This window comes from Ursus arctos, unplaced genomic scaffold (assembly GCF_023065955.2).
Source record: "Ursus arctos isolate Adak ecotype North America unplaced genomic scaffold, UrsArc2.0 scaffold_16, whole genome shotgun sequence".
Classification (NCBI taxonomy): domain Eukaryota; kingdom Metazoa; phylum Chordata; class Mammalia; order Carnivora; family Ursidae; genus Ursus; species Ursus arctos.
In genome coordinates, this window is record NW_026622830.1 from 43,733,884 (window position 1) to 43,760,753 (window position 26,870).

Consider the following 26,870-nt stretch of genomic DNA (forward strand, 5'->3'; position numbering starts at 1 on the left):
TGTTCAAATGTCTCTTCTAGACCTCTTTTTCTTCACCCCCTCGGGGATGCCAATGATTCTGACATTGGAACATTTTACTGAGTCAGTAATCTCCCATAACCTACATTCATGAGCATGTATATTTTTAAGTCCAGATTCTATTTTAGTTTTCTCTTCTACTAACCCATCCTCCAATTCGCTGATACGTTCTTCTGCCTCATCCACCCTGGCCGTCAGAGCCTCTAGTTTTGACTGCATTTGGCTCATAGAATTTTTAATTTCTGGGATTCCCTCTCGTTTCTGCCCTTAGAGATTCTATATTCTCATTAACATTTTCGTTAATACTTTTTTCAAGTCTACACATCATCTTGACCATTGTTACTCTGAATTCCATTTCTGATAATTTGGTTATATCCATATCCATTAGTTCTGTGGCAGAGGCCACAGGCTCATTGTCTTTTCTTTGCTGGGGGGGATTTCTCCTTCTTGTCATTCTGATGAGGAGAGATTGCGGGGTAGTCCAGAACCCAAATTATTGACTGGGACCCAGGCAGTGCAGCCTTATTTTATAGGGATCATAGGGATGTGGGCTTCTTGATTTTTCAGCCTGGCTTCTGAGGGAGGGACCTGCCATACCGATACTCAGGCAACCCTGTTTGGGTAGAGTATCCGTGTCCCCTGCGAGAGGGGATGGGGGTGGGCACACTGTGAGCCGGTCTTTCCAGGCTTTTGTTCTCTGGCGGCTTTCCCTGGCAGTTTGCTGTGCCTCTTCTGAGAGTCAGAGCAGCAGAGGCCGAATCTCAGCCTCTGTCTCAGAACAGAGGGATTGCGGCCCGTTCTCCACTGATGTTCTGGCCACTGTAACTCTGTTTCTGTTGGTGCTGCTCAACCCTGCAGCGTCCCGGGATGTGCGCCCCATACCCAGCGTCCCAGCCCTCACTTTCAGGACAGGCGCGTCTCTGTCCTTTGTGTTTCTAACACCACCAGCCGCTAGCCGCCAGCCGCCCCCGCATGCTCCCGGAGCTCCCGGTCTCAGTCTGGTTCCAGTGAGCACACCGGAGCTCCGTTACAGTCTGGTGGCACGCGTTCCCCGGCTCACAGTCTCAGTCTGCTCTCTCGTGGGTGCCGGTCCGCGAGTCCGCCCACTCCGCCATGCAGGGGGCTACCGCTTCCCGGTGCCCGAACGCGGCGGCTCCCTTCCCCTTCCCTTTATCTTCCGATATCTGTGCGCGGTTTCACGGCTCCCCGCTTCGTACCTCAATACTCAGTGCTGGGGATGTTCATTTGTAGAGATCCAGCTGTATCTTCCTTCATCTCATGCTGATTCCGTGGATGTTCAGGCTGGTCTGGTACCTATTCAACTCGATTCAGGGGACCGACTGAAAAAGGGGTCCCCTACTCCTCCGCCATCTTAACTCCGACCTGGTTTTAATTTTCAAAAACTCTCTCTGTATCATGCCTCAAGCCAATTAATAAGCAAAGGCAGTATACCACACCAGGAATGGTACAAGAACACGGAGAAACCCGCTTTGGGGTGCTGGCGTGCAAGGTGTGCTGAAAGTTGCCAGTTGAGCAGGAACACAGAACTTTCTGGCACTATAGTATCTATAATAAGCACTCAGGAGCAGCAGTCCACTGGAGGAATCTGAAATTAATCTCAAAAGGAATCAAGGACCTAAATGTGAATCATACTAACTATAGCATTTCTATAAGAAAACATAGAAGATCTTTGTGATCTCGGCTTAGGCAAAGATTCCTTAGACGGGACACCAAAGGCATGATCCATAATAGAAAAACTGATAAACTGGACTTTATAAAAATTTTTAAAAGTTTACTCTTTGAAGGACACAACTAAGGAAATGAAAAGACAGGTCAGAGATGGGGAGAAAAGATTTCCAAGTCACATATTTGACAAAGTACTTAAATCTAGAATATATAAAGAACTATCAAAATTCAATATTAAGAACACAAACAACTCGATTAAAAAAATGTTCAACTGATGAGTGGATAAAGAAGATGTGGTTCATATCTACGATGGAATATTACTCAGCCATCAGAAAGGATGAATACCCACCATTTGCATCGACATGGATGGAACTGGAGAAGATCATGCAAAGTGAAATAAGTCAAGGAGAGAAAAACAATTATCATATGGTTTCACTCCTATGTGGGACATAAGGAATAGCTCAGAGGACCACAGGGGAAGGGAGGGAAAACTGAATGGGAAGAAATTAGAGAGAGAGACAAACCACGAGAGATCAGAAGGACAGAGGTTGTGCTCAGATACAGGTCTGCATGATGACAAGGGTGCAGAAGATAAAGTCGAAACCATGGAGGGTGAGGGGTTGAGGAGCTGATGGGTAACTTGGCATGAAGGCAAAGGACTCGGAGACAGTAAAGCCATTAAAAAAAAAAAAAAGGCAAGTAAGCAGAACATCAGAAGACCTGGAGGCAACAAGGAAGGACAAGTTCTAGTCAAGGGAGAGGTTTCTACAGAGGGGGTTGTGGATTAGGTCTGGAATGGGCCTTGGAGAAAAGAAAGACCATGATCTCACCCCACAGGCCTGAAGGAGACAAAGAACCTGAGAGAAAAGCCAGGTTTCAAAGAGCCGGGGAGGTGAAACCAAGAGGCTGGGGCTCTAGGGCTGTGGCTTAACCCAGTAAGAGGATTTCCAGAGGACTGAGTACAAAGTGGGAAGGAGGGCAAGAAATGAAGGGTAATATGTACCCCAGAAAGCACCCCAGAGAGGACCCTGGGAAGACACCAAGTGGGTCAAAGGGGCACTAGGCTCAGCCATCACCTGGTAGACACAAAGGCATGCAGGGTCCCCGTAGTTCAGCCTGGCTGAGATGCATCTCTGGGGAAGTCCTAGTGTAAAGTGCACAGAAGACCCTGTTCCCTCAGGAAGAGGGGGTTGTGGTGTGTCCTGACTATGAGGGACCCAGGGAGGGCTGTCGGGATCAGACTCCCTAGCAGTAGTTAGAGCTCAGTGTGCTGTAGAAACTTTGAGAAAGAAGGCTGCTCAGAGGTTGTGTTCACACCCCAAGCACTGTCAGGCCACTGGGTAGCCCCAGACATAACGCGAGGGATACTCTTACAAAGTCATCAACAAATCTGCAGTGTATTATGCATTGGTTTTTATATTATGTATCAGAAGAACCTGGCTGAGCAAATTAGATGAATAACGACTCCTATAAAAAACACATATGAGGTACTCTGTGAACCTTCCATTTGAGCCCACTCCTTTAAACTCAAGGGCTATTTATTTTGAAGATTTTTGATATAAAACATCTCTAGTACAAAACAAATCCTTCCACCCACAGCAAACATTTACCACATACAGGCATAGCACTGTATGCTGAACGGGACGGGAAATGTGCTTCCTAGAGACTCATGAGCAGTAAACCCTCTTAAAGCAAACCCATATAACTTGAATCCTGTACTGATGATGCATGGGCACATGAAAGGGGGCCACAGCCTGTCCCTGCACCAAATATTCTTGGTTTACTGATGTGCCATTCTTTATCATCTCCTCACATCCTATCAGCTCTCATTATTACAGAGATAAGCCTTCAAGTGCCACCCTTGTCCACCATGATGTATTGGCCTAAAACTGACTTTAGGAAAATCTTCCCATTCATAATGAGTCATGGGAACTTACAAACAGTTGAGTAGCAGGTTGGCAGACATCACGGTTGGTGAGTGTTCTGTCAGTCACCTCCCTGATCTTCCTACCCTCTAAACCTCACTTGAAGCAGTATCTCTAGATACCTGGAATAATGAACAGTGTTCATTTCACATGACAACACTGAGAGTCCAAACAGGCTTCCTCATTCAATGGCTTATATATAGCAAGGAGCCAGCCTTTACATCCTTACGCATAGAGAAATTTATAGACTACTTTCTCCCTCTAAAAACAGTTTAGAGAGAAACAGAACCTCTCTCTTTGCTACTGACAAAACAAGATCACAGGATAAGAAACTGACTTCAAATGGACTTCACACTGTGGCAGTTGATGCTTCAAATTAACTTCTTCTTTCTCTGTATAAGCCTGGCTATCTGATAGGTCTGAGAACTTTTAAGACTTGCAGAATATAGGACTTGCTCTTATTTTAGGTTTCTATACTTAGGGACATTATTTGTAGTGTGTGGCAGGAAGCATACCAAAGCAGTGGAGTGTGAACCCAGCTTCAAGGTTCTAACTCAGTATTCCAGAGTACCTTGGCTACTACCAGCCATGGTAACATAAGTAGTTTATACAGTAGTGGTCTTCATATTAGGTAAGAAATATTAGATATCTAGAATATAAAAGATCTAAAATAAGGGATACTAGGTATGTAGAATGCCTGGAATTGACTAGTGAAAAGCTTCTTGTCCTACCCTCAAGAGGTTTCGAGGAAGTCAAGAAGATACCGATGCTATGGAAATATTTAATGCACATTCCTTCCTTTTGAAATCTGGTGTTTCCTTATAGTCTCAGTTTTTATAACTAACTTGGTCAAGACCTTGAGTGACAAAATGGTAGCCATTTTAACAAATCCAAATAAACTGAGAAGAATGCAAGAGAACGAGGTCAAGAAAATGTGTAGAACTGCTAATCCACAATCCCTTATCAGCAATTTCAATATCTAAGAAATTATGAAAACAAAAGCTTTGTGTGTGTAATTCACTAGTGGACAGGACCTGATCTGCATCTGAACTCATGTGGTGGCAACACCCGACTAACCTGAGGTTATTTTGGATGTAGTTAATCCACTGATGCTGAATATTCATATCTTAGGCTACAGAAATAAGAATTCTCTTGGTTACAGGAGAACGTCCAGTCCCCTGGGCTGTTATATATAGACACCAACATTGTGTTAATGTTTATTAAACATCAATACACCACACTGCTATTCTAAAATCTGAAAAATTCTGATTCCAAAGTACATTCAGCCTTAAGATCATAATAAAAGGTATGGTGACCTAACCATCAACTTCTACCCAGTTTGATAAATCATGCAAAAATACATTTATCTGAAAAGAGCCTGTTTGATTCAAGTATTAGGCATATAAGCATCAAAATAAGGATGATTTTATATGCAAATGCTCATACTTCAACATTCTAAAACATGACTTATTCTGACCTTGTTACACAGACAGCTTATTCTATACACTAGATAAACTAGCTTATTCTACAAAAAAAAACTAGATAAACAGCACCTGTTCCCATGCTAGCTCAGGAGACTAGTACTCTGCAATCCCAATCCAAGAGTCACTGTTCGCAGTCAGACACTATTAAACTGTGTAAAAGCTAACTGTACCTGCAATTGTAACCAGTCCATGTGGTAATAGTAGCCAGAATTAAGGTGATACCATAGACCACCTACTAGATGCATAAAGTTTCACAACACAAAGAGCAAATGAGTTTCTACACCCATTCCTAGTAAGTTTATTCAGGCTGAGGGGGGCTATTAAGCTTCAGACATTTTAAAGTACTCTCTGTAGAAAATGAGTAGGGTTTTCATACATACGATATAAACAGAATGAACGGATTATATCTAGCACAAATAAAAAGGTCTGCATGCAGTTATTTCTCATTTTCATCTATTTCTCCTACACCACGGAGTGTTACAAATACCTACAATTCCCCCTTCAGATTATACTTACCATTTCATTTTTAAATTTTTACTTTAAATACACAATGTCAAAGTAGCAATTAACAGAAATGCTACTGATAATGCTAAAATTTAAAGAGAAACCTTCTTTGTGTATTTGAAAGATTTAAAGACCAAGGCATCTACCTTCAAGTAATGATATCATCATTCAGTTAAGTAGATGTATTTATTATATATATTTCACTAAACAGTTCAGTTTCTATAAGGGTCAGTTGTATTTCTCATATAAATAGTACTAAATTAAATTTGGGATTCTGAATTTTGAAATATCCACTGCATGTGCCATGTTCTTTTAGCTCCCATGTCTTTCAGAGATCGATCTCCCATCTAGGAAACCCTTTCCACACTCGTATTTCAAGGCTCAGGTAGAGATTACCTCTCTTGAAGCCTTCCTCAAGTCCTCTGAATAGAACTGTTTGACTTTCTTCGTTGCTACCATTACAACTTTTCATGTGACAATTATACTGCAATTATTTTCTTTCTCACCTATCCCCCACCCCAGCAATCAGCTTATACAAGCATGATGAGATATTATTTTTTTAATAATAATTTTTTATTATATTATGTTAGTCACTATACAGTACATCCTTAGTTTTTGATGTAAAGTTCCAAGATTCATTACTTGTATATAACACCCAGTGCACCATGCGATACATGCCCTCCTCAATACCTATCACCAGCCTACCCCATTCTTCCACCCCCCTCCCCTCTGAAGCCCTCAGTTTGTTTCCCAGAGTCCATAGTCTCTCATGGTTCATTCCCCCTTCCATTTACCCCCTCTTTCTTCTTCCCTTTCTTCTTCTACCGATCTTCCTACTTCTTATGTTCCATAAATAAGTGAAACATGGTGAGATATTCTTTGTTTCTGCCCCAGAACTTTGTTTCTCCCTCAAGAGGTATATGAATGAATGAATGATCAGAGAGTTAAGATCCCATTATAAGGTTATGTTCTGCCAAATATGATCATCTGGCAAGAAGGAAAAAAGGGAGGAACTGTCAGTCTTCAAAGGCAGAAAGACCAACCAGACACTCTTTAAACAAAAAGTAGGAGTCACAGTCAGTAGCAGAAATTACACCAGTTGTGCCATGTATATTAAATTGAGAGGAAACACTGTTCGATGTTAAGAGCTGCACAGAAAGGGCAGCCGTGGTAACTTGGTTATATTTCAAGTTCCCTCCTGCTGCCACACCCTAAAGCATTCAAACAGAGTAACTATGCATCAATGATAAAATCTTGAAGAACAAGATATTTTTGTAAGGAAAAAATGAAAAATTACTTAAAAATACTCTGGATCTAATGCTTCTCAAACAATTTTGTGCATAGGAATCCCCTGGAGCTCCTGTTAAAAATGCTGCCTATGATTTGTTGGTGCGGCATGGGCCTGACATTCTGCATTTTCTAGCTCTTAGGTGAGGCTGATGCTGCTGGTCTATGAAGCATCCTTTTTAAGGAGCACCTGTGGCAAGATAGATATTCTGTTTTCCTCCAACGTCCAGGTTGGACTTGTCTTACTTTTAACCAGCATACCCTTCTTACCATCCCTTGTTATAACCTAATCTTGATGGTGCTAATTATAGAAAACATTTTGAAAATTCAATTGGAAGAAATCTATATCACTTTAAAAATCTTTAAATTGTTCTTACCTATACTCTGGTAATGCCATCGAAAGAAAATTCGTTCAGGTAGAAATTGCAGTATTTTCTACAAAACAAATTTAAAAATTATTAAGATATAAAGAGAAAATAAACTACACATTTCATGACAGTGCTGTGTGTGTGTGTGTGTATTTCAGAAAAGAAAAAAAAAAGTATTTCTAATAACATAAATAGTGCACTTGACCCTGTAGCCCATGGGACAGTGTCTTTTACTTGTCCCAAGCAACCTTCCTTCCCTGAGTGCCTTAACGGCATCAATGTCCCAAGTTTAATTCCTCCTAAAAGAAAACAAGAAAAAGAAGGAAAAAAAAAAAAAACCTGAAAAGTATCATTTCATCTTAATTAAATCATAGCCATTGCTTAATTTCATATTAAAATAATTATTTCTCAAATGCCAGATTCCCAGGTTTCTGCTTTTTCACCTTCCACTTCCCCATTCCATTATCATCATTATTAGTCTCTGGACAAGGACCAGAGTCGGAAGAAAGTTGAACAACAAGGAGTATAAGACCATGAGCACACGGTGGAATAACAAAATGAAACTGCTGCCAAGAATTTCTTGAAAATAATAGCTAAAAATAAGGTTAGGATTGCAGTTAGGAATTCTACCCCCTTCACCCCACACATTGGAAGATACAATAAAGAATGAACGTATGATGTACAAGAGTATTTGGCTAATAAAAGCAGCTTTTCCCAAAAGCAAAAACCCAAATACGTTTTTTTCTTTTTTTCCCCACTCTAAAATTATTTTTAGTCCAGTTACTCTTGGGTCATAAGATTCTTTGTACTTTATCTGCAACTACCTTTTTAAGAAGTGTAGAAATCCAAAAACTGATCAAAATATATTTCTTGGTATTGATAACGCATCACTATTTTACCATGAAAAATCCTCATTCTAGGTTTATCTAGGCTAATACTCTACCATTTTGAAAGATGAAGGTAAAAAATGTATATCCAGCTCTCCTGAATAAGTACATTTCCAGGCAGCTAATAACCTGCCTCCTCCATTTGAGCCAGCCCGATGTTTTGCTTTGTTTTCATTTTCTTATCTTAACGTTCCCCTGGGTCAGTGACATATACCTGTATTACTTCATTTGTTCTCATTTGACAACAATGAACAGGTAGGAACATCCACTGAGAAAAGGCATTATAGGTCCACTTCCATCAGAAGTGAGTGACTTTAAAAGGCAGACTCCTTGCTCCGCCTGGATGTTTCTCCACCCACAGCCTTGTGCTGATGGCCTCGCCTCACCATCCCTCTCACTGCAAGTACCACCTCCCCACAGAGGCCTCTCTGGGCCTTCTTTCTGGGCACCACCTCACCCCTGCTCTGATGCTTTCTCTACCACCTGTTCTGTCATCTTCCTAGCCCTAACCCCTAGCTGAAGTGATCTTCACATTCACTCATTTGAAGGCGGTATTCCCTCCCCCAGAGTAGAAGACCCACAAGAACAAGAACACCTCTGTCTTTTCTCGGAAGTGTCCCTAGCACCAAGAGCATGGTTGGCACATAGCATGTGCTCAAATAAATACTCAGCAGAAGAATTATGTATGCTTTTTACTTGCAGAACTGGTTTGAGATTTACAAGTACCCTAATCTTTGCTTTGGTCGTCTGTTCACGTTAACATAAAATGTACCTGGGTCTTTCCTTACAACATGTCATTGACTTAACAGTATTTACATTAAAATACATTAAAATGGGTGGGCATTTTTTAAACCCTAAACTTAGTAAGGAAAACCCAAACAAAAAAAATAAAAGCTGTATAATTTAAAAGAACTGATTTTTCAAGATTTGACAAACATAATAAAATACAAATATATTTAGTTATGGCTTTTCTTATAAATTCTTCATACCACGCATCTACACAGATGAAAATGCTATATTAATTACATTGAAGACTATTTGATTATATATATTAAAAGCAGTATGTGGCTGATCACGTGCTGACAATCACTAACAGGAGTTCTCTCCTACATTTCCACTTCAGACTTCCTCTAGAACATGTGGGCTCAGCATCTCATAAGCCCATAACTCTAAAGGGTATCTTATATCTTGTTTTATTACGTGTTAATGCTGACATACACTCAAACACACTTATATACACACAATGGGTACATGTATATCATACCCCATTTAGTGAAAAATATCTATACACTTGATACCAAGCTTGGCATTTGAAATGCAGAAATAAAATAAATATAAATAAACTATTTAGTTCTTCCTTTTAAGGGTTTCGTGATTAATGGGCAAGAGAGATGATAAAGAAAATATCATTCAGGAAAAAAAAAGGCTGACAAATTTCTCTGACTTGCTGCAGAGGTGAGGGGGAGAGCACCACATCTCAATAGAAGCTTCACGGAATGGTACCAGGAAAAAAGGACACTTGAGCTGAGACTTACAGAATTAATTAAATTAGCCTCGTGGAGAACAGGAACAAAAGGAAGAGCATGTGTGAAGGCCAAGAGGCAAAGACAGCCTGGGACCTGAAAGGAACAGCAGCAGCAAGAGAGCCCACTTGGCTGGCAGGTAGGTGAGAAGGGGAGAAGGGCCTGGAGAGGCAGGTGACGCTATGATCTCATGGAGCACTGTGCAATCACTGAACAAGTTCCAGGTGGACGGGAATTGAAGATGGCTGAGACAAAAGGCAGAGATATCAATGAAGAGGCAACGGCAGCATTTCAGAGGAGGAATGAAGTGGCCTGGACAGAGGTCAGCAAGATAAAGAGGAGAAGCATATAATAGTGATATGTAGTAGGTAAAACTGTCAAGACAGTAGTCAGAGTACTTGTGGTGAATGGAGGACTCAAGAATAACTCCCCAGCAGCTCAGCAAATGGCAATACTTCTATCTAAGATATCAAATCTAGAAGGAATCCCAGAACTGAAGCATGTCAAGTTTGGTTCTGGACATCCTAGAATTGGAGGTGTCAATGGACTTCTTCAAGGAGATGTTCTAGACAATTAGATATATGGGCCTGGAGGGCAGAAGCAGGATGGTAACAGGATATAGGTAGCAGCTGAACATGTGTGTGTATAAGATCCCTCTGAGAGAGCTTAAAAGGAGATGAAAGGAAACCCTAGAGATATCAGTGCACTGAAGTTCTCCAAAGACAATAAGGATGAAGAAGGAAGGGGCGCCTGGGTGGCTCAGTCGGTTAAGAATCTGCCTTCGGCTCAGCTCATGATCATAGGGTCCTGGGATCCAGCCCAGGTTCAGGCTCCCTGCTCATTGGGGAGTCTCCTTCTGCCTCTCCCTCTGCAGCTCCCCCTGCTTGTGCTCGCTCTCTCTCTCAATTTTTTTTTTTTTAAAGGATGAAGAAGGAAGAGCAGAAGCTAGAGACAAGTATGCAGGGGTCAAAGAAGAAATTTTGAATTTCCCAGGTGTTTGCACATTTATTTGTCTCAGAGATTAAAAATACTCATTACTATTTACATATATACCTAGTTAGAAAAAGTTAAAAGATGCTGGAAAATATAAGAAAACTGATGTAAATGAAAATATAAGAAAATTGACTTTAGTATTAACTCAAGTGAACTCAGCATTATCTGCTGCCTGAAGAACCCATAACCTTTGTCACCCAGACATCAATCTATAAATTGTGCAGAGACAAATAAATGGCTTTTTGGGGGGAAAAAATCAAGTAGGTCTTCACCTTGCAATATACACCAACATGTGTATTAGATGAGTAATACACAAAAGGAAGTAAGGGTAAAAACCAGGTTGTGTTGTAAGTACCATTATGGTAAAAGGGAATCAGAAGAAGTAAAAATAAGTACGTTCTCTATGGAATATTTTAACAAGAACCCATGCAAGCACTGTTCTACCAACAGAATGTATACCTCAATATGCCCATGAGCTGCAGACAAGGACACAGACAGGAGTACAGTACCCAGAGAGCTGTCTACAGAATGTGGGAAATCATCACAAGCAAAGAGAAAATCAATAATGACTCTGGACCTGAGAATAAGGACCAGAGTCTCAGCAGTCAGGCTGCTGCTGACCACATGAGCAACTCTAGCACCCAGAAAAAGCACGGCCTGGAGATGGCCTAGGAGGTTTCCAGACTGAAGAGAGGCCTCCATTCACATCTAAGTTTTATGGTTCTAACTCATACTTCCCTTCACTGAAAAATTTATTACAGAGGCTAGTTCAGTATGTTTGATAACAGATGAATAATGATCATTGCAGGCTGAGTTCTCTGAGGATAGACACTGCGGTGGAGTTAGGAGTGCCCTGGTTTACTGTAAAGGAACATCTGTGGAAGGGAAATGAGGAAGTAGGAGTGGCCAGGGAGCCTCAGACCACCATACAGAGCTAAAAGTCTCTGCCAGCTTAGCAGAAGTGCCACAGCAAAGATGATGCATTAGAGGGGTCTGGTGTGCCTGAAAATGGCTAGGTCCTTGTACCACCACCTTGCTCAGTCAATGGCTGGGGATGAGAAGAGGTGATTGTGGCTGGAGAGCTGAAGGCACTGACAGCCTCGGGCTGCCAGCTAACCCTGCTCCTTGCAGCTCCGTAGCAAATTCTTTCTTGAAGGGCGATGTGAGCAGCACATCTCTCTGCCACAATAATCTTCCAATGATTAATTAGAATATTTCCATCATATTAAGAGGCTGAAGTACTAAGAGCAGTGCACCCTACTCCAAGGATACCATCTCTGCTGACATTGTTTCTTGTCAATGGGCTGCTGCCCCATGTTGACTGAAGCCTAAGCCTGTTGAGTCCTTCCAGGCCTTCTTCTGCTTCCTACCTTGTAGTTCACTCTTCCTGAGTGAATGGCATGGCAGTGACTCAGTATCCTACTTTCTCATGCATTCTCCACCAAGGGCACTGGGCACCCCAGCTGCATTCCAGGATCATCTTTTGATCCCATCCAGCCATTTGATTTTAAAACAGCATATAGAAGATGCTGAGAGAATTACTCTACAGATTCGGATAGATTTTATTTATTTATTTTTTATTTTTTTGGGGGGGTAAAACATTTATTTCAATAATATAATAATATATTTTACTATTATTATGTAACATATACTAATAATGTATTATTTCAATAACAATACATACATGTGTACTAGTCATTATGTAAAAAACATTTCTTTTTTTAAGATGTATTTATTTATTTTGAGAGAGAGAGAAAGTGCATGGTGGTGGAGGGCAGAGAGAGAGAATCTCAAACAGACCCCCCACTGAGCATGAAGCCTGATAACAGGGCTCAATCTCATGACCCTGAGATCATGACCTGAGCTGAAACCAAGTGTTGGACACTCGACTGACTGAGCCACCCAGGTGCCCCTAAAATACATTACTTACTGTGGGCCATAAGCCAAAGCTTAAAATGGATAGGAGTACATACAATAAAATATTATTTAGCCTTAAAAGGGAGGAAATCCTGACACATGCTACAAGAGAGATGAACTTTGAGGAAATTATACTAAATGAAATAAGCCAGTCACAAGAGGACAAATACTGTAATGATTGTATTTCTATGGAGGCACCTTAAATAGTCACATTCAGGATAGATTTTATATTGGACTAGATGAATGCTTGGCATGCCCACTGTTATTCAGACCTTTACTTCAGTCAGGAAACCAATTCGGCACTGAATTATGCTTCTCAGCTTTCCAAAATACTTCTCCGTCTCCTTGATTTGGGTTTATTTTCTTAATGTGCAATAGAGAAAAATGTATTTTCAATATAAAGAAAACTAAAGAACATAGCAAGATGACGTGTATCTACACACCTGCACACTGTCAGTTGCCACTAGTAGTCTGCAACTTGTCCTGAGGTCAGGCCTATCATCATCACCACTTCAAGATAAAAGTTTTCTTATTTATAAAATGGATGGACTTTAAAGACACTCAAAAATAAGCTCAATAAGGTCTGAACATGAAACACCACGTCCAAGCTACTAAAAACATTCCCAAATGGACAGAATCTTATACAACAACTCAAAGGTTGAAACGTCACCCACGCTCATGCTTCTTTGTGTACCCAAATATTGCAAGGACCATTTTTATGCGTTAAAGTCTCTGAAGGCAATAAAAATAAAGCCCCATATGGCCATCTGTGTCTAACTGCTAAGCCTGTCCCTCAGAAAGTCCCAGAGGAAGCCTACCTTTGCTGAGGCAAATACATCGTGCCATTTCTACTGCAGCCGATATTCTAAGCTACACTACTGGGAATGCCACATAAAGCTACTGACATCTTGTTTGTAGTTTCACTGGAGAGTAAAATAAAAAAAATTTTTCAAGAAAGCCACACAGTGTGAATAAATATTACTTTTCCGAAAAACACATGGCTCTGTTGAATGCTCAGTGCTCAGCTGCATCTATATGGTAATCCATTATAGCACACTTGAAATCAAAATTAGGTATTACTACTGATCAGCACATCAGGGAATCTGTCATTCTTTTAACTGATTATCCATAGTTCTTTTTTCTTCAGAACCTACTGCATGACCAGAAATAATGTGAAATGTAAGCTGGAGTTTATACAAGATGCTATAGTGTACTTTAAAACTGCTGATCTTCATTTAATTTGTATGGGAAACATTTTTTTCCCAAATTATTACCAGATGATTGCAACATATCGCAGTCGATTCATACTTGATTTCAATTCTGCTTAGAAAGGTAGGATGATGGAGAATGAGGACAAGATTACATCCTAACTCATGTGAGGTAATCTACCAAAACAATGGCCAACTAAACTTGTTATGTCCAGAAGCAGGGAGCATGGGGTGCAACTCTCCCTGAAACTAGCCAAATGACATAGGGTGCAAGGTAAAGGAAGTGCTGACAAGGGAAAAAATAGGGAGTTTAGCTTAAAAGAACATTATCATATGATTTCTCTCATCTATGCAACATAAGAACTAGGAAGATCAGTAGGGGAAGAAAGGGATAAAGAAAGGGGGGGTAATCAGAAGGGGGAATGAAGCATGAGAGACTATGGACTATGAGAAACAAACTGAGGGCTTCAGAGGGGAGGGGGGTGGGGGAATGGGAAAGACTGGTGATGGGTAGTAAGGAGGGCATGTATTGCATGGTGCAGTGGGTGTTATAGGCAACTAATGAATCATCGAACTTTACATCAGAAACCAGGGATGTACTGTATGGTGACTAACATAATATAACAAAAAAAAAACATTAAAAAAAAAGAAAAAAAAAATGTAGAGCATGTTTGTACAACTCTCTCCTGAATTTATAAAAAAGAAACCAACGCATCCAAATAGTGTTAACGCACTAATCCAAATCAACTTAAAGGGAGAGAAAAAGCTCTTTACCTATCTTCTGCTCTTCTAACAATAAATACAACATGCTATTGTGAATTTTCCATATATTTAGCGCTGATGTCGTTTCTACCATCTGCCCTGAAAGGGTCTTTAAAGCATTTGCTAGTGCTGCCTTCCAGGGGACCTGTTCTGAGGGTGTCAGTTACCAATGAGTCAAGCAGCACACTACATGAGAGGGGCCACATGCCAGGAAGCTCAGGGCATCTGGGTGCAACAGATAATCACCAGAATGTAATTTCAGACTTCCCCAAACATGTCTCCAATTTCCCTCCCAGCAAAGTGAATTGAGTAATTCACTATATCCTGTTGGATCAATCCCAAGTTTCTCACCTATAAGTTTCAAGGCATAAAGAAAACTGTAGTCTTAAATATTAAATTTAGAAGTTAAAAATTACCATTGAAAATGGTTCCTTTCAACTTAGACACTTGTAGTTTAAGTCAAATTATTAACATCCTGTAATAAGATAATCAAATTTTAACCACAAGCAATGCATTCAAAGAATCCCCAGAAAGGATTGGATGTTCTTATTTTGTTTCCATCTTCCCAGTTGCAGAAATCATAAACATTTCATGATTCAAAGCAGACACCAGTATAACCACAGGCTATAGAAATGAAAGGCAAGGGCCTATTTTTTATTATTCCCCCAGTATCTGTTACTGAGCACAGAATGGAGACATGATTTCTGAGCTAACTCACCACCACTGGGAATATATGAGACAAATGAGAAAGGGCACGACTGGCCGTCCGGGCCTCTACTGTGATCCCTGCACAGGGGCCTCAAGGAATATCATGCAGCAGGTCACACTATATCATAACAATACTGCTATCATCTGGAGTTGCTCCCATCCAAGCCTCAACATTAATAAAAACAAGTATGACTAATGCTATGAAGCCAAAACAATTACATACATACTTCTATTATCATTTAAAATACATATAACATATTAAAATATACCCCTGATGTCACGAAAAAGTGACCGAACATTTTGCTCAGGACAACCAGTGGCAATGATTTTGCTCACCAACTGGAATTCAGGATAGCTTTGGAGATTGGAGATGGGTGTCTCTACTGGCTCAGTTATTTTTAAAATTTTCTCCAGGGAACGAGAACTAACACTAGGTTTGTTTTATTGTTTGTTGGATTTTTTCCAATTGCAATCAGCCATTTAGAATTATTGCAATGACCCAGGAGCTGCATTCAAAGTTGGCATCATTCTTTTAAGGGAAAAACAAAATCCATGGAAGCATCCAAATATCTGAAATCCTCAATAAGAACTTAAATTTCAAGGATTTAAAAAGAATCTGTTTTTCTTGTTCATTTTATTTGTTCTTGTCCCTCCTCCACTCAATAAGAGTAAAGTGGTCCTTGTGGAAAAAAGAATAAAAAGCAATAACAACATGAGAGGTTTGTGGAAGGAAGTCCTTCACTCAGCATGAGAAGGAGGGAGTAGTGTGCAAGTATGTTTGCACACTGGACTGTCTGAAATAAGTCATGACAAATAAAGCAAAAGAAAGCAGGGGCTGTGGAAGCCAGTTAATTGCAAAACTACAATTCTGCTGTCTTGCTATGTGGTATTTGCTCATAAGAAAAGGCCTTAGCTGTTATATAAAGAAAGCAGAAGGACTGTGACTTAATCCTGCTGGATACCTGCCCTGAATGTGCTGGTCTGTTTATGATTCAGCCCAAGCTTTTCCACTGAACCTGTGCAGGAGTTTCGGATTCGTGTTCATCTGCAAAGAGTTATCAAAGATGTGCAGTTCCACCAAAGGAAGAAGAAAGAAGGTGGGGGAAGAAAAAGGAGGTGGGGGGAGAATGAGGCGGAGAAATGGAAACAAACATCTCAGAATTATTTGTAATCCTAGTATATTCATAATTCTAGTTTTTCTTCAGGAAATTCTTCTCTGTTATTAATACCTGAGGTAGGATAATGCTATTAAGTGTGAAAAGTTATAAATAATTTCCATCTATATTGGCAAAAATATCAAAACTCAAATTACTGATTGCAAATACAAAGCAACTGTACAGAGAGTGAAAACCAGCCATTCATTTCACCTTCTTGTGCACAACTCTGGGCACTGCACTGGGTCCAGTTGTGTTATTATCAGAAAAGCTAGTAAAAATCCTTTTCCCCCTATTTTGAGGAAAAGAATCAGAGGCTAAACCCACTATCTTTATAAACTCACTTGGAGCAATAAAGAACAAGAGAACCAGTGTTGAATTCCATTAAAGTAAGACAGCTTCCACCACAGTCCCGGATTCACGGCTGGTCATCTCTGACTCCCAAACTAACTAGACACACCAAGACTCCATATGCACGAGTCCTGCCTCCAATCCAGCATCACCTCCACACCACGGAGAAGGAAGGGAGATGGTAGGTAGGCCTAGAGTAAATTTCAAACAACCAAACTTCACCTTCAATAGTAAAGGAAAAACAAACACTAGTGACCAAAGTCTACTCCCCATCCTCCGTGTGCCCCTGAAGCTCCCCACAGATCATTGGCACTCTCTGGGTAGCTCACCTGCTGCAGTTTGCTCCTAGTACCCACACCTCTCCAAACTCTATCTCCCCCACCGAAGCAAGGGAGAAGAAGAAACAGCATACATCTTCCTGAAATGACATGTAAGAATTTTCTTTATCTTGGGGTGAGGGGAGCGAGTGCAGGGAAGATGGGAGCTGTGATGGGGAGATGAAGTACTCCTTAATTTGGCCATTATTTAAAGTATCATTTTCATCCTAAAACAAGCATGAGAAAAGTAGAATGAATTTGTGTGTGGCTTTTCAATTTCATGTTTGCATAAGGCCACTTTGGAACCATGCTTCCCCCCAGCCAATGGCACTTTGGTAACAAAGCCTGAGAAGCCAAGGGAAACCATTTCAGTAAAACCCTAAACCTTAAGTCCCCTGCTCTACGAGGACACAAATGTGCTAAGGATTTAACCAAGTGTTTAACAAAGAGAAATAAAGTAACAAGGCTCTGTTGATAGACTATCGAGCTTCTCTGTCCAATCAGTAGCCACTAGGCACATGAAGCTATTTAATTTTAAAATTTAAATCAAATGAGATTACTTAAAATTAAAACTTCAGTCAGTCACAATAGCCACATTTCAAACACTGAGCAGCCCACATAGCTAGTGGTTACCGAACTGGATACCACTAGGACAGAACATTCCCATCATTGCAGAGAGTTCTACTGAACAGAGCTGCCCTACAGAAAAAGCAACTGCCATGTTTAGATCTGCAAAGGCTACTCAGAGTCAAGTTGATTTAATATTCAAAACTAAATGGAAGCATGCAATTAAATTTCATGCTAAAAGACTTGCCTGTGAACTTCCTGATTTGTAGTGTCCTAGGTTGGGAGCGATGTAAGAGACCTCAGGGCTATCCAGGCCCAGTCCTTCCCGTTATACACATGGAAGCCAATGTAAAGAAAGGGCCAGGACCCACCTCAAGGCCACACAGCTCAGCAGCATCAATGCCTGATCTAAAGCTACCTTCTTCCTATTTCTTTTGTCCAGAGAGTTTTAGGTGAGGAAGGAAAATGTTTTTAACATAAAAATAACAAATAACCCCAGGGGAGATAAGATGAGAATTTAAGAGGCTTTAATCCAACAATAAACATAAACAGGTGCAAGTCACTGTGGGAGCAGGAGCCGGGGTGGGGGCTACAATGGATTACACTTAATGGTTGCTGCCTGAGACTCTTTACAGTCTCATCAGGAAGCTAAGGCAAAGCCACCTTCAGGGGAAACTAAGAACATCCAGCTAGAATGAAATGGTAACACAGGAGTTTATTATAAAAGTTCACAGAAAAAAAATGGGCACCTCTAGCTGGAGTTGCCAGAAGAAATCAGTGGGTCTGAACAGAGCCAGAAAGTAGGAGCCAGAGGACAAGGAGAGCAAAGGGCAGTCCCCAAAAAGAGAATTGCATAAGCCAGGAGGCAGAAGTAAAACTATGCAAAAAGAGGTAAAGGGGCAGTAAGCAAAGCAGAATGTGTGTGAGAGAGCACTTCCACAGAACAACACCCCCCACAACATGTACAAGAAAAACAGGCGGGGACCCTGCAGGGGTTCAGTGTTAGCCCGGTTCAGGCCACACTATAGCAAGTTATAAAGAACCTGTGCAGGTCTCTAGGAAGGAAAAAATGGCTTCTTGAATCTGGTGGGGTAATTTGGATATATCTAAAACTAAGCAGTCTAGAAGTCAAATGTCCTGTATATCTGTGATGCCTAACTCCGTGATCTTTGAAAACAGATAAATGAGTAGCATTCAGAGGTCAGAACACGTGTAAGCCTTGAAATTAAACCTCTCCTGTCAATGTATATTTTAAATGGGTGAGGGGGTGGAGGAAAGGAAATGCCTTGCTATCAAATTCTAGAATTTTCTTAACCTTGAACGGAAAACTCCAAACGAATGCATTTCTGTACCAAAGGCATATGACATGGCAGACATCTTGAAACAATATCTCCGAATGAACTATATGCTCTCATTTTCTGTATTCTTGATGCTCTGACATCTGGGACCTTGCTGACCTCACAGGGACCGCCCCTCCCAGGGTTAGCCAAGTTGTACACACATGCTTTTGATAGGCAAACCAACCAATCCAAAATCCATTCCCACAACCACCTCCTTTTATGGGCTCTCAAACTTGGGACACTCTCCTCCTGCTCAAATCACCTGAGGACTGGGAACTAGACCACTAGGGACCCCTCTACAGCCCAGAGCCTGCTAAAATTATTCCAACTATCCAATCCTAAACCTGCTTTAGCTTGCTTACCTTGCCTTGCCCATTCCTTCCCTCAAAAACCACAATGAAGACTCCCACCCTCAGCTCCCCCCTCTTTGCCTACTCTCTGTGTGCTCTCTGGTTCCCTCTTCATAGCCCTGCTGGCAGGCCATGCCTCCTGTTTCTATTGTACTCCTGTGCAGTACAGTAAACATTGCTTCCTTCATGGCAATCATTTTCATGTCTGTGTGCCTATCTTACCACACCTGATTAAAACAAATCCCATGTGCCATTAAAACCACCTCTCAACTACCAAATATAGAAAGTTCTCAGTCATTTGACCTTGAAGCCCATTCACCAGGTGCCTTACGTGTCTACACCAGCCCTCCTTTTTCTGTGCAGGTACTGACCTCAAGGGCTGCCACCAAAAGTATCACTTCTACAAAGGGCCATTCAGAATTTTCTGTGACTCAGAAGGTCATTACTGGAGCTCTGGCATAAGTTCATTGTTACCAGTGGACACTTCCGCTAGTATGAAATGTAATGTATGCTCAATGAGGGCAGGGGCTTCTGTCTGACTTGCCCACCGCCATATCTCCAGCACCTAGAAATGTGCCTGAAACACGTACCTGGCATCCAATAAATGTGTGTAATAAATTAATGAACTATACAAAAATAGATACATATTGGTAGATGTGGCCTATGCAATACAGCTTCATAAGCAGGAGAGTACTGAGACTCCTACATGGTAGGCGGTATGGCACTGAGTTAAGAAAATGGGATCTACAATCAGACCAGAGGTTAAATCTCTACCATTTGATAGCTGTGCAATCTTGGACATGTCACCTATAAAACAAAGACCCCAGTCTTCCATTGATGAAAATTGGGAAGACAGAATCCACTTCAGAAGGAAAGGATGACACAGGATGGCCATGTACAACACTTATATTGTGGTAAGATGGCAATGTAAATTCATTTTATGGGGTCCTGTCATCCCCCACTGCCATTTGAAACACATGGCAATGATAGATGAAATATATTTTTAAAAGAAGTGTAAAATTAACAAGTGAACCTCCATAAAAAAAAAAAAAAAAAGAAGAAGAAGAAAGAAAAGAAAAGTGACAAACATCCCCAGGAAGCAGCAACCACAGAAACTCCAAGTGATGCACAGATTTGAAGCTGCAGGCAAAGGTGTCTGGAGGTCAACTGCAAGGAGTACAAGTGCTCCCGCTGGCTACAGAGACCGACAGAAAGGCCTGCTCGCTGCCTGAAACCGCAACTTCAGCTGAGCTGGCAGCCTTAATTGCACACCACGTGCTTCATCAGAGCACTGTAAGGTCTCTGGTAGCTCATGACATCTAAACACTACTGCCTCCCTTTGCAAAGGTTCCCTTCCAGATCATCCCTGACTTACAGAGACAGGCAGCAGGTCTCCCTACACACTTTCCTTCCGAGCCTTCCAAACTCTCTCATCTCTCTGCTTTCTTCCAATCCATGTTTTATTTATAAGCTACCTTCACAAGAGATCCCTTCTGTGATTGAACATGTCTTAATAATTCTACCTCTTGTAAAGAAAGCCTTCCCCAATTATTTACACCTTGATAAGTATTTACCTCTGAATCCTCATAAACCATCTCTTTATATGGCACTAACTTGTAGAAAGTAGCAACGAAGTTACTTAATTTTCAGAATGAACCATACAAATTACAACCTACCTTCTAAAGCCAGACACAGAAAGAGAACATAAGCATAAACAAAAGTAATGCTGGTCCATTATTCATTCATATTTACTATGCAAAAAGAAAGTTTTATGAAGCTTTGAATAATATATATTTGTTCTATTATAAAAGCTACTAATCCTCTGTAGATGGTAATGTGTCTGTAATAACACCCTTCCTAATCTAGAATTTCTGGATGCAAGGAGAGGGTATTAAAACCTCCTCTGTGGGAAGTATATAGGACTACAGTCCCTGACGGGCTTTCCTGCTGCAGGACGACACTTGCAATTAGTGACAGCAAATGTCATTCTCCCAAAACATTTCTGGGCTTTAGAGGACATCGGGAAACTAACAAAGGGCTTAAAAAATGGCAGGAAAGGAAGGAAGAAGAAAGAAGGTGGCAGAAACAAAGTAAGCCAAAACCTGATCTACTATAAGCAACAAGCTCAAGAGAAACAATTCAGGATGCCAGAGAACTAATGTCAATTTCACTGCCGGATCTGTAGATGTCTGTGCCCTTCAGACCCCAGTTCCCACCACATGGTAAATTTGATGAACTACACCTGAGATTCCCTCAATAAACCAGGACCCTCAAATGGAGCCAAAGTGGTCCCAACCAACAACACTCCCAGGCCCCTGGCAAAAGAAACACAAGCCCTCCAGAAAAACACAGGACTGAAACAGATTAAATCTAGGTTCAACTAAATCTGATCTCAAAATCCCATCACAAAGCATGCAAGAAAAGAAGCCATTGTGAGAGAGAACAGATTTAGGCAAACCAAAGACTTTAGATACTGGAATAATCAGATACAGAATATGAACTATTACATTTTAAATGTTTAAGAACACAAAAGACGTCTAAAAATGAAGGACCAAGGGTCTAGCAAAAGCAACAGAACAAATATGAACACTGAACTTAAGGAAGTTAAAACACGAAACAAAAATCACTGAGATGTAAAACCCAACAGAATGGTTGAGCAGCAGATGAGCTCCAAATGGAGTCCATGCACTGCATGGAAGAACCGAAGACATCCCCAGAATGCAACACAAGAAGGCAGGGAAACAGCACGAAAGCCAGCTTGAGAGACATGGAGAACAGATCGAGGTTTCAATAAGAATCCTGGGAAGGACACCAGAAGGACAGAAAAGAGTCTACATTTGAGAAGACAGCAGCTGAGCATTATACAGAATTGATAAATGTTCTGAACCCAGAAATACAGGAAACGCATAGATACCAAGCAAGACAAGAAACCTTCAACTAGACATTTTGTGGTGAAACTACAGATCACCAAAGACTAAGAAAAAGATTTTAAGAGAAGCCAGAGAGAAAAGGCACTGAAAGGAACAATGAGATGGGGAACAGAGTTTAAAAGCTGCTGCAGTGATATGAGAAGCTAGTAAAACCCTATCTGTAAAGGGGGACACAAGTAACTTTTACTGCCACTACTGCGAATATGGTGCCTAACATACATCACAACGGAAGACAATGAAATTAATCCAGAGCAGAAAAAACTGAAAGAATTATGACCGTCAAAAGAAGGGTCATGCCAAAAAATTTTAAAACACTGGGGATCAAAAATTCTTAGAATTCCTCAAATTCTTAGAAAAATACATAATTTACCAAACCTGAAACAAGAAAAAAGAAAACCTGAATAATCCTGAAATAATCCTAAAATGATTAAAGAAATTGAACAAGTGGTTTAAATCTTCCAATTAAAACCAAAACAAAAAAGCACCAGTTTCAGAAGGTTTTTACAGGAAATACTAAAAAACATTCTAAGAACAGATCATTCCAATCTTATCCAAACTATTTTATAAAATAGAAAAAGAAATGCTTGACACCAGGTTCTACAAACTTTATATAACAAGATCATTCAGAAACAATGTGAGGAAGGGAAATTTAGGCCAATCTCAATTGTGAACATAGGTCCGAAAATGCAATATATATTAGCCTCTAAAATTCAGAACTACAACTCACCATTTTATATTGAGGAAGAATCATCACACGGTTATCTCAGTTGACGCAGAAAAAAGTATACATTTGGAAACTTCAAAACCTATCTAGGACTTTTTATAAATCTTACCAAACTAGAAATAGAAGCAAACTTACTCTGATAAAGTGTATCTACTGAAAATTTACAGAAAACTTCATAAACAAAACATCAGGAGGCAGGGGAAGCCCTGAATGATAAAACATTAACAGAACTCTTTAAATCAGAAGCAGGATGACCGTCCTTGTTGTGTCTATTTACCCACGTACTGGAGGGCCGGGCCAGCAGTGTAAGACAAGAAAACAAACTAACTGGCAAGCTTGTCATTATTCACAGACAATCTGACTGTCCACCAAGAAAACACACAAACAAAAAATCTGCAGACAATATGTTGGAATTAAATAAATCATACATACTCACTTAATCCAGAAGTGGGAATGGAATGAATGAACTTGAGCTAAATTCACAAACAGGGATAAATCTCAGAAATACCGTTGAATGTAAACAGCAAGCCACAGATGATTATGCACCACGTGAGACCATTTTTATTATACTCAAAACCAAACAAAACTGCACAATGCATTGTTTAGTGATACGAATACTTGTGGTAAAAACCATTTTTAAAAAAGAAGGGTAACGGCATAATGCAGAGGAGTGGCTGCCTTCAGAGGAGAAAAAGAACAGGATCAAGGAGAAGCACCCAAGTAGCTTCTGGTTCTTAAAATGAGGGAGGGGGGACGGTGTCAAGAGAAGGGCTTTAGAACTATGCCTCAAAACTTACATATATGTTATAGATTCTTTAGTAAATGGATCAACTGCTACATAAACCAGACAATTTAAATTAATGGGACAGTTCAAACAAATGATGGATACATATTTAAGTGACAGGCTTAATTAAAGCTCCTGTTAAAGACAGCTCCTCTGTACAAACTTCATTCACAGGAGGGTTACCACAGGAAACACAATAACCACCAGAACATAAACAGTGAATCAATGTCTCTTACTCTGGGGAAGGAGTACAGCCCTTTAAGGACAGAAAGGGGAACCACAGTCACTGAGTGCCAGCCGGGAGCCAAGTACTGGGCAGGAGGTCTTCAGATCTGTTTTATTCCACAAACCCAAAAAGCCCCTGGAGAGCTTTCTCCCCTGGCCTCTTCCTCCAGCCAGCTCTGCAACAAATATACATTAGGCCTTCCTTTTATCATCATAAAGTTGATCGCACACCAGCCTAAGCACATGTCTCTTCAAACCATGAATAATTTCTAGATAACCAACAATTAACTTTCAGAACCTACAATTTAGTTCTAGTGTAGCTCTCAAGGTATCAGTAATCTGGCCGCTTGTCTAATACATGTGGACAAGAGAGACTGTAAGCTTAATAGACCAAGAACCACACCCAAACGTACTGTTCCAACTTGGAAAAGAATATGTGATCACACATGGACACACAGACACATACGAAGATTGCAATCTCACTAGTAGTCAGGAACAACATATTAAAAACAGTGGGTTTTCAACATGTCAGTTTGCATATATACACACACAAAAAATCATCGCCAGTGTTGCTTAGGGAAATTTACACGCAACTTCCATAAAAGTTTCCATAGAAATTTATACGACCTTTTCAAAAAAAATTCGGCAATATCAGTATTTTAAATGTGGATACATTTGCATCTAATAACTTCACATGAGGTAACCCTACGGGAAAAATTCTCCCATGTTTGCAAAAAAATTAAAAATCACAAGAATATTCTTTACAGCATTGTTTGTAAAAGTGGAAGGAAGGAAATACATGTCCATCATTTTTTATGTCTAAAAGTAAAACTAAAGAGCTAAAGTACCACATTTTCAACAAGAATCTTAAAAGCTAAATGAATTTAACAAAAACTTACTTCAAAAAGAAAGAGGATGGAGTCCAGCTCCTCCCTTTGTGACTTATTATTCCCTAGAATGTACAAAAAAAAATTAGTTATCATGACAATGTGTACATTTTAAGATATTAAAAATTATGTTATCTTGAAAACATTAAAGCTTGAACACACACTCATTTATTCAAAAACTACCAGGAGGTTGCGTGGAACCCCTGTCAGGAATGTAGATAAACACCCAAGCCACAGCACCTGAGTCCACACCTAGCAGAGCCACTCTCCGCTAGCTGTTTAACCACAGCTCCACGTTTGCCAAGTCACTGTCAAACCATGGAAGGCAATTTATTTGTTTCTCAATTACTTATGAGTTCAAATTATGAAGGAATGCACAGCAGATGCAAAGAAAGAGTTCTAGCTTTTTTGATGTGAAGAGGCACAGAGCAGTCATAACTATGAAAAGCCACGCATGTCTTCAGGTCACGTGCACTGTCCTTTTGATAGTGACAATAAGAGAAAATACAAAACCTACAGCATCCAGTTACATTTACTGTCCAGTCTCTCTGCCGGGGGCCCTGCGCTAAGAGCTTGCCATTAAGCATTTAACTTGGGAAGTGATAACCTTTTCTGCAAAGGGCCAGGGAGTGTATGTTTTAGGCCCCTCTTGTAATCATTGAACGCTGCCATGATGGTGCAAAAGCAGCCATGGGTAACACATAAATGCACTGGTATGGCTGTGTCCAACAACTTCTTTGTCAAAACAAGCAGCCAGCTCTAAGTTGTGGACCCCTGATCTAACGGAATCCCCACAGCTCTAGGAAGTAAGGTAAGATGGCATTCGTTCATTGAACAAATACTAAAGAATGCCTCTGTGTCAGACATTCTTCCAGGCCCTGAGGATACAGGAGTGATACAAAACACAAAAAACCATGCCCTGAGGAAGCTTATATTCTGGCAGTAGGAGGCATGCAGTAAATGAGAAAACCAAGAGGAAAGGCTAATGGAGAATGCCCAAGCAGGCAGTATTCAATTCTGACCGGGGAAGTACACCTTGCTGATAAGATGACATCTGAGCAAAGATCTGAAAGAGGTAAGGAAGAAAAACACATGGACAATTGGGGGTAAAGAAATAAGCCATATGGACATTTGGGAGAAATTTGTTCTGGGCAGAGGGATTGGACAGTGCAAAGTCCTTATGGTTGAGCAAGGTCAGGAAATAGCGAGAAGGCCCTTGAGTCTACAGCGAAGGGGGAGAATTGCTGCAGGTGAGGTTAGAAAGCGGGTAGGGTAAAGGCTGGCAGGTAGGTGGGGCCTGAGGCCATTGTAATGACTTCCACAACCGGGAGGCTATTTGAGGGTGCAGAGTCATATTTTTAAAGCATCACTCCAGCTGCTCTTCTGAAGAGACTCTGGCAGGGATTGGCGGGGGGGGGAGTAGGTCACAAGTGTGGAAAGGGGAAGACCATTTCTGAGGCTAACTGCACTAATCTGCGTGAGGATAATGGGAGCACCAGCAATACCAGCACAGGCAGTGAGAAGAGGCCAATGACTCTGGATGTATTTTGAAGGTAGAGCCAATAAACTCGGGTTTTGGCCTAAATAACGGAAGGCTGACATTATCACAAGATGATTTCATGATTCACAGAAAACATTTTCCTTCTTTCTGTTGTTTTGGTATATTTTCTTCCTGGTACTCCAATCAAAACACACATTGTATTAAAAGCAAGAAACTTTAAAATCTCAATCCTATTTGTATTAGTTCTTCATTATGATTCTTTGTAGTAGACTGCAAGAATGCGGAGTTTTTCCTCTCCTAGCAAGAGATGTCTATTTCTCTATTTGCATCAGAGAGGCACGTAACTTGTTCTGGTCAATGTGACATTAATAAATGTGAAGCAAGCACAAGTTTGAAAAATCTTATGCACCAGCTAAGCTTGGAACCCTATAGCCAACATGGAAAGGAGCTCGAGATAGCCTGCAAGCATG

General features: G+C 40.6%; 1 protein-coding gene across 9 annotated transcripts in view; it reads right to left on the minus strand.

The window, feature by feature from the left end:
* RALGAPA2 (Ral GTPase activating protein catalytic subunit alpha 2) overlaps positions 1–26,870 on the minus strand; it is a 305,650-nt gene that overhangs the window by 249,598 nt on the left and 29,182 nt on the right. For all 9 annotated transcript variants that reach the window (XM_057312702.1, XM_057312701.1, XM_057312700.1 and 6 more), the window contains 2 exons: positions 24,912–24,964; positions 7,282–7,339 (listed from right to left, as the gene is read on the minus strand). In XM_057312702.1, the coding sequence (XP_057168685.1) occupies positions 7,282–7,339; positions 24,912–24,964 (111 nt within the window). The remainder of the gene's footprint in view (positions 1–7,281; positions 7,340–24,911; positions 24,965–26,870) is intronic.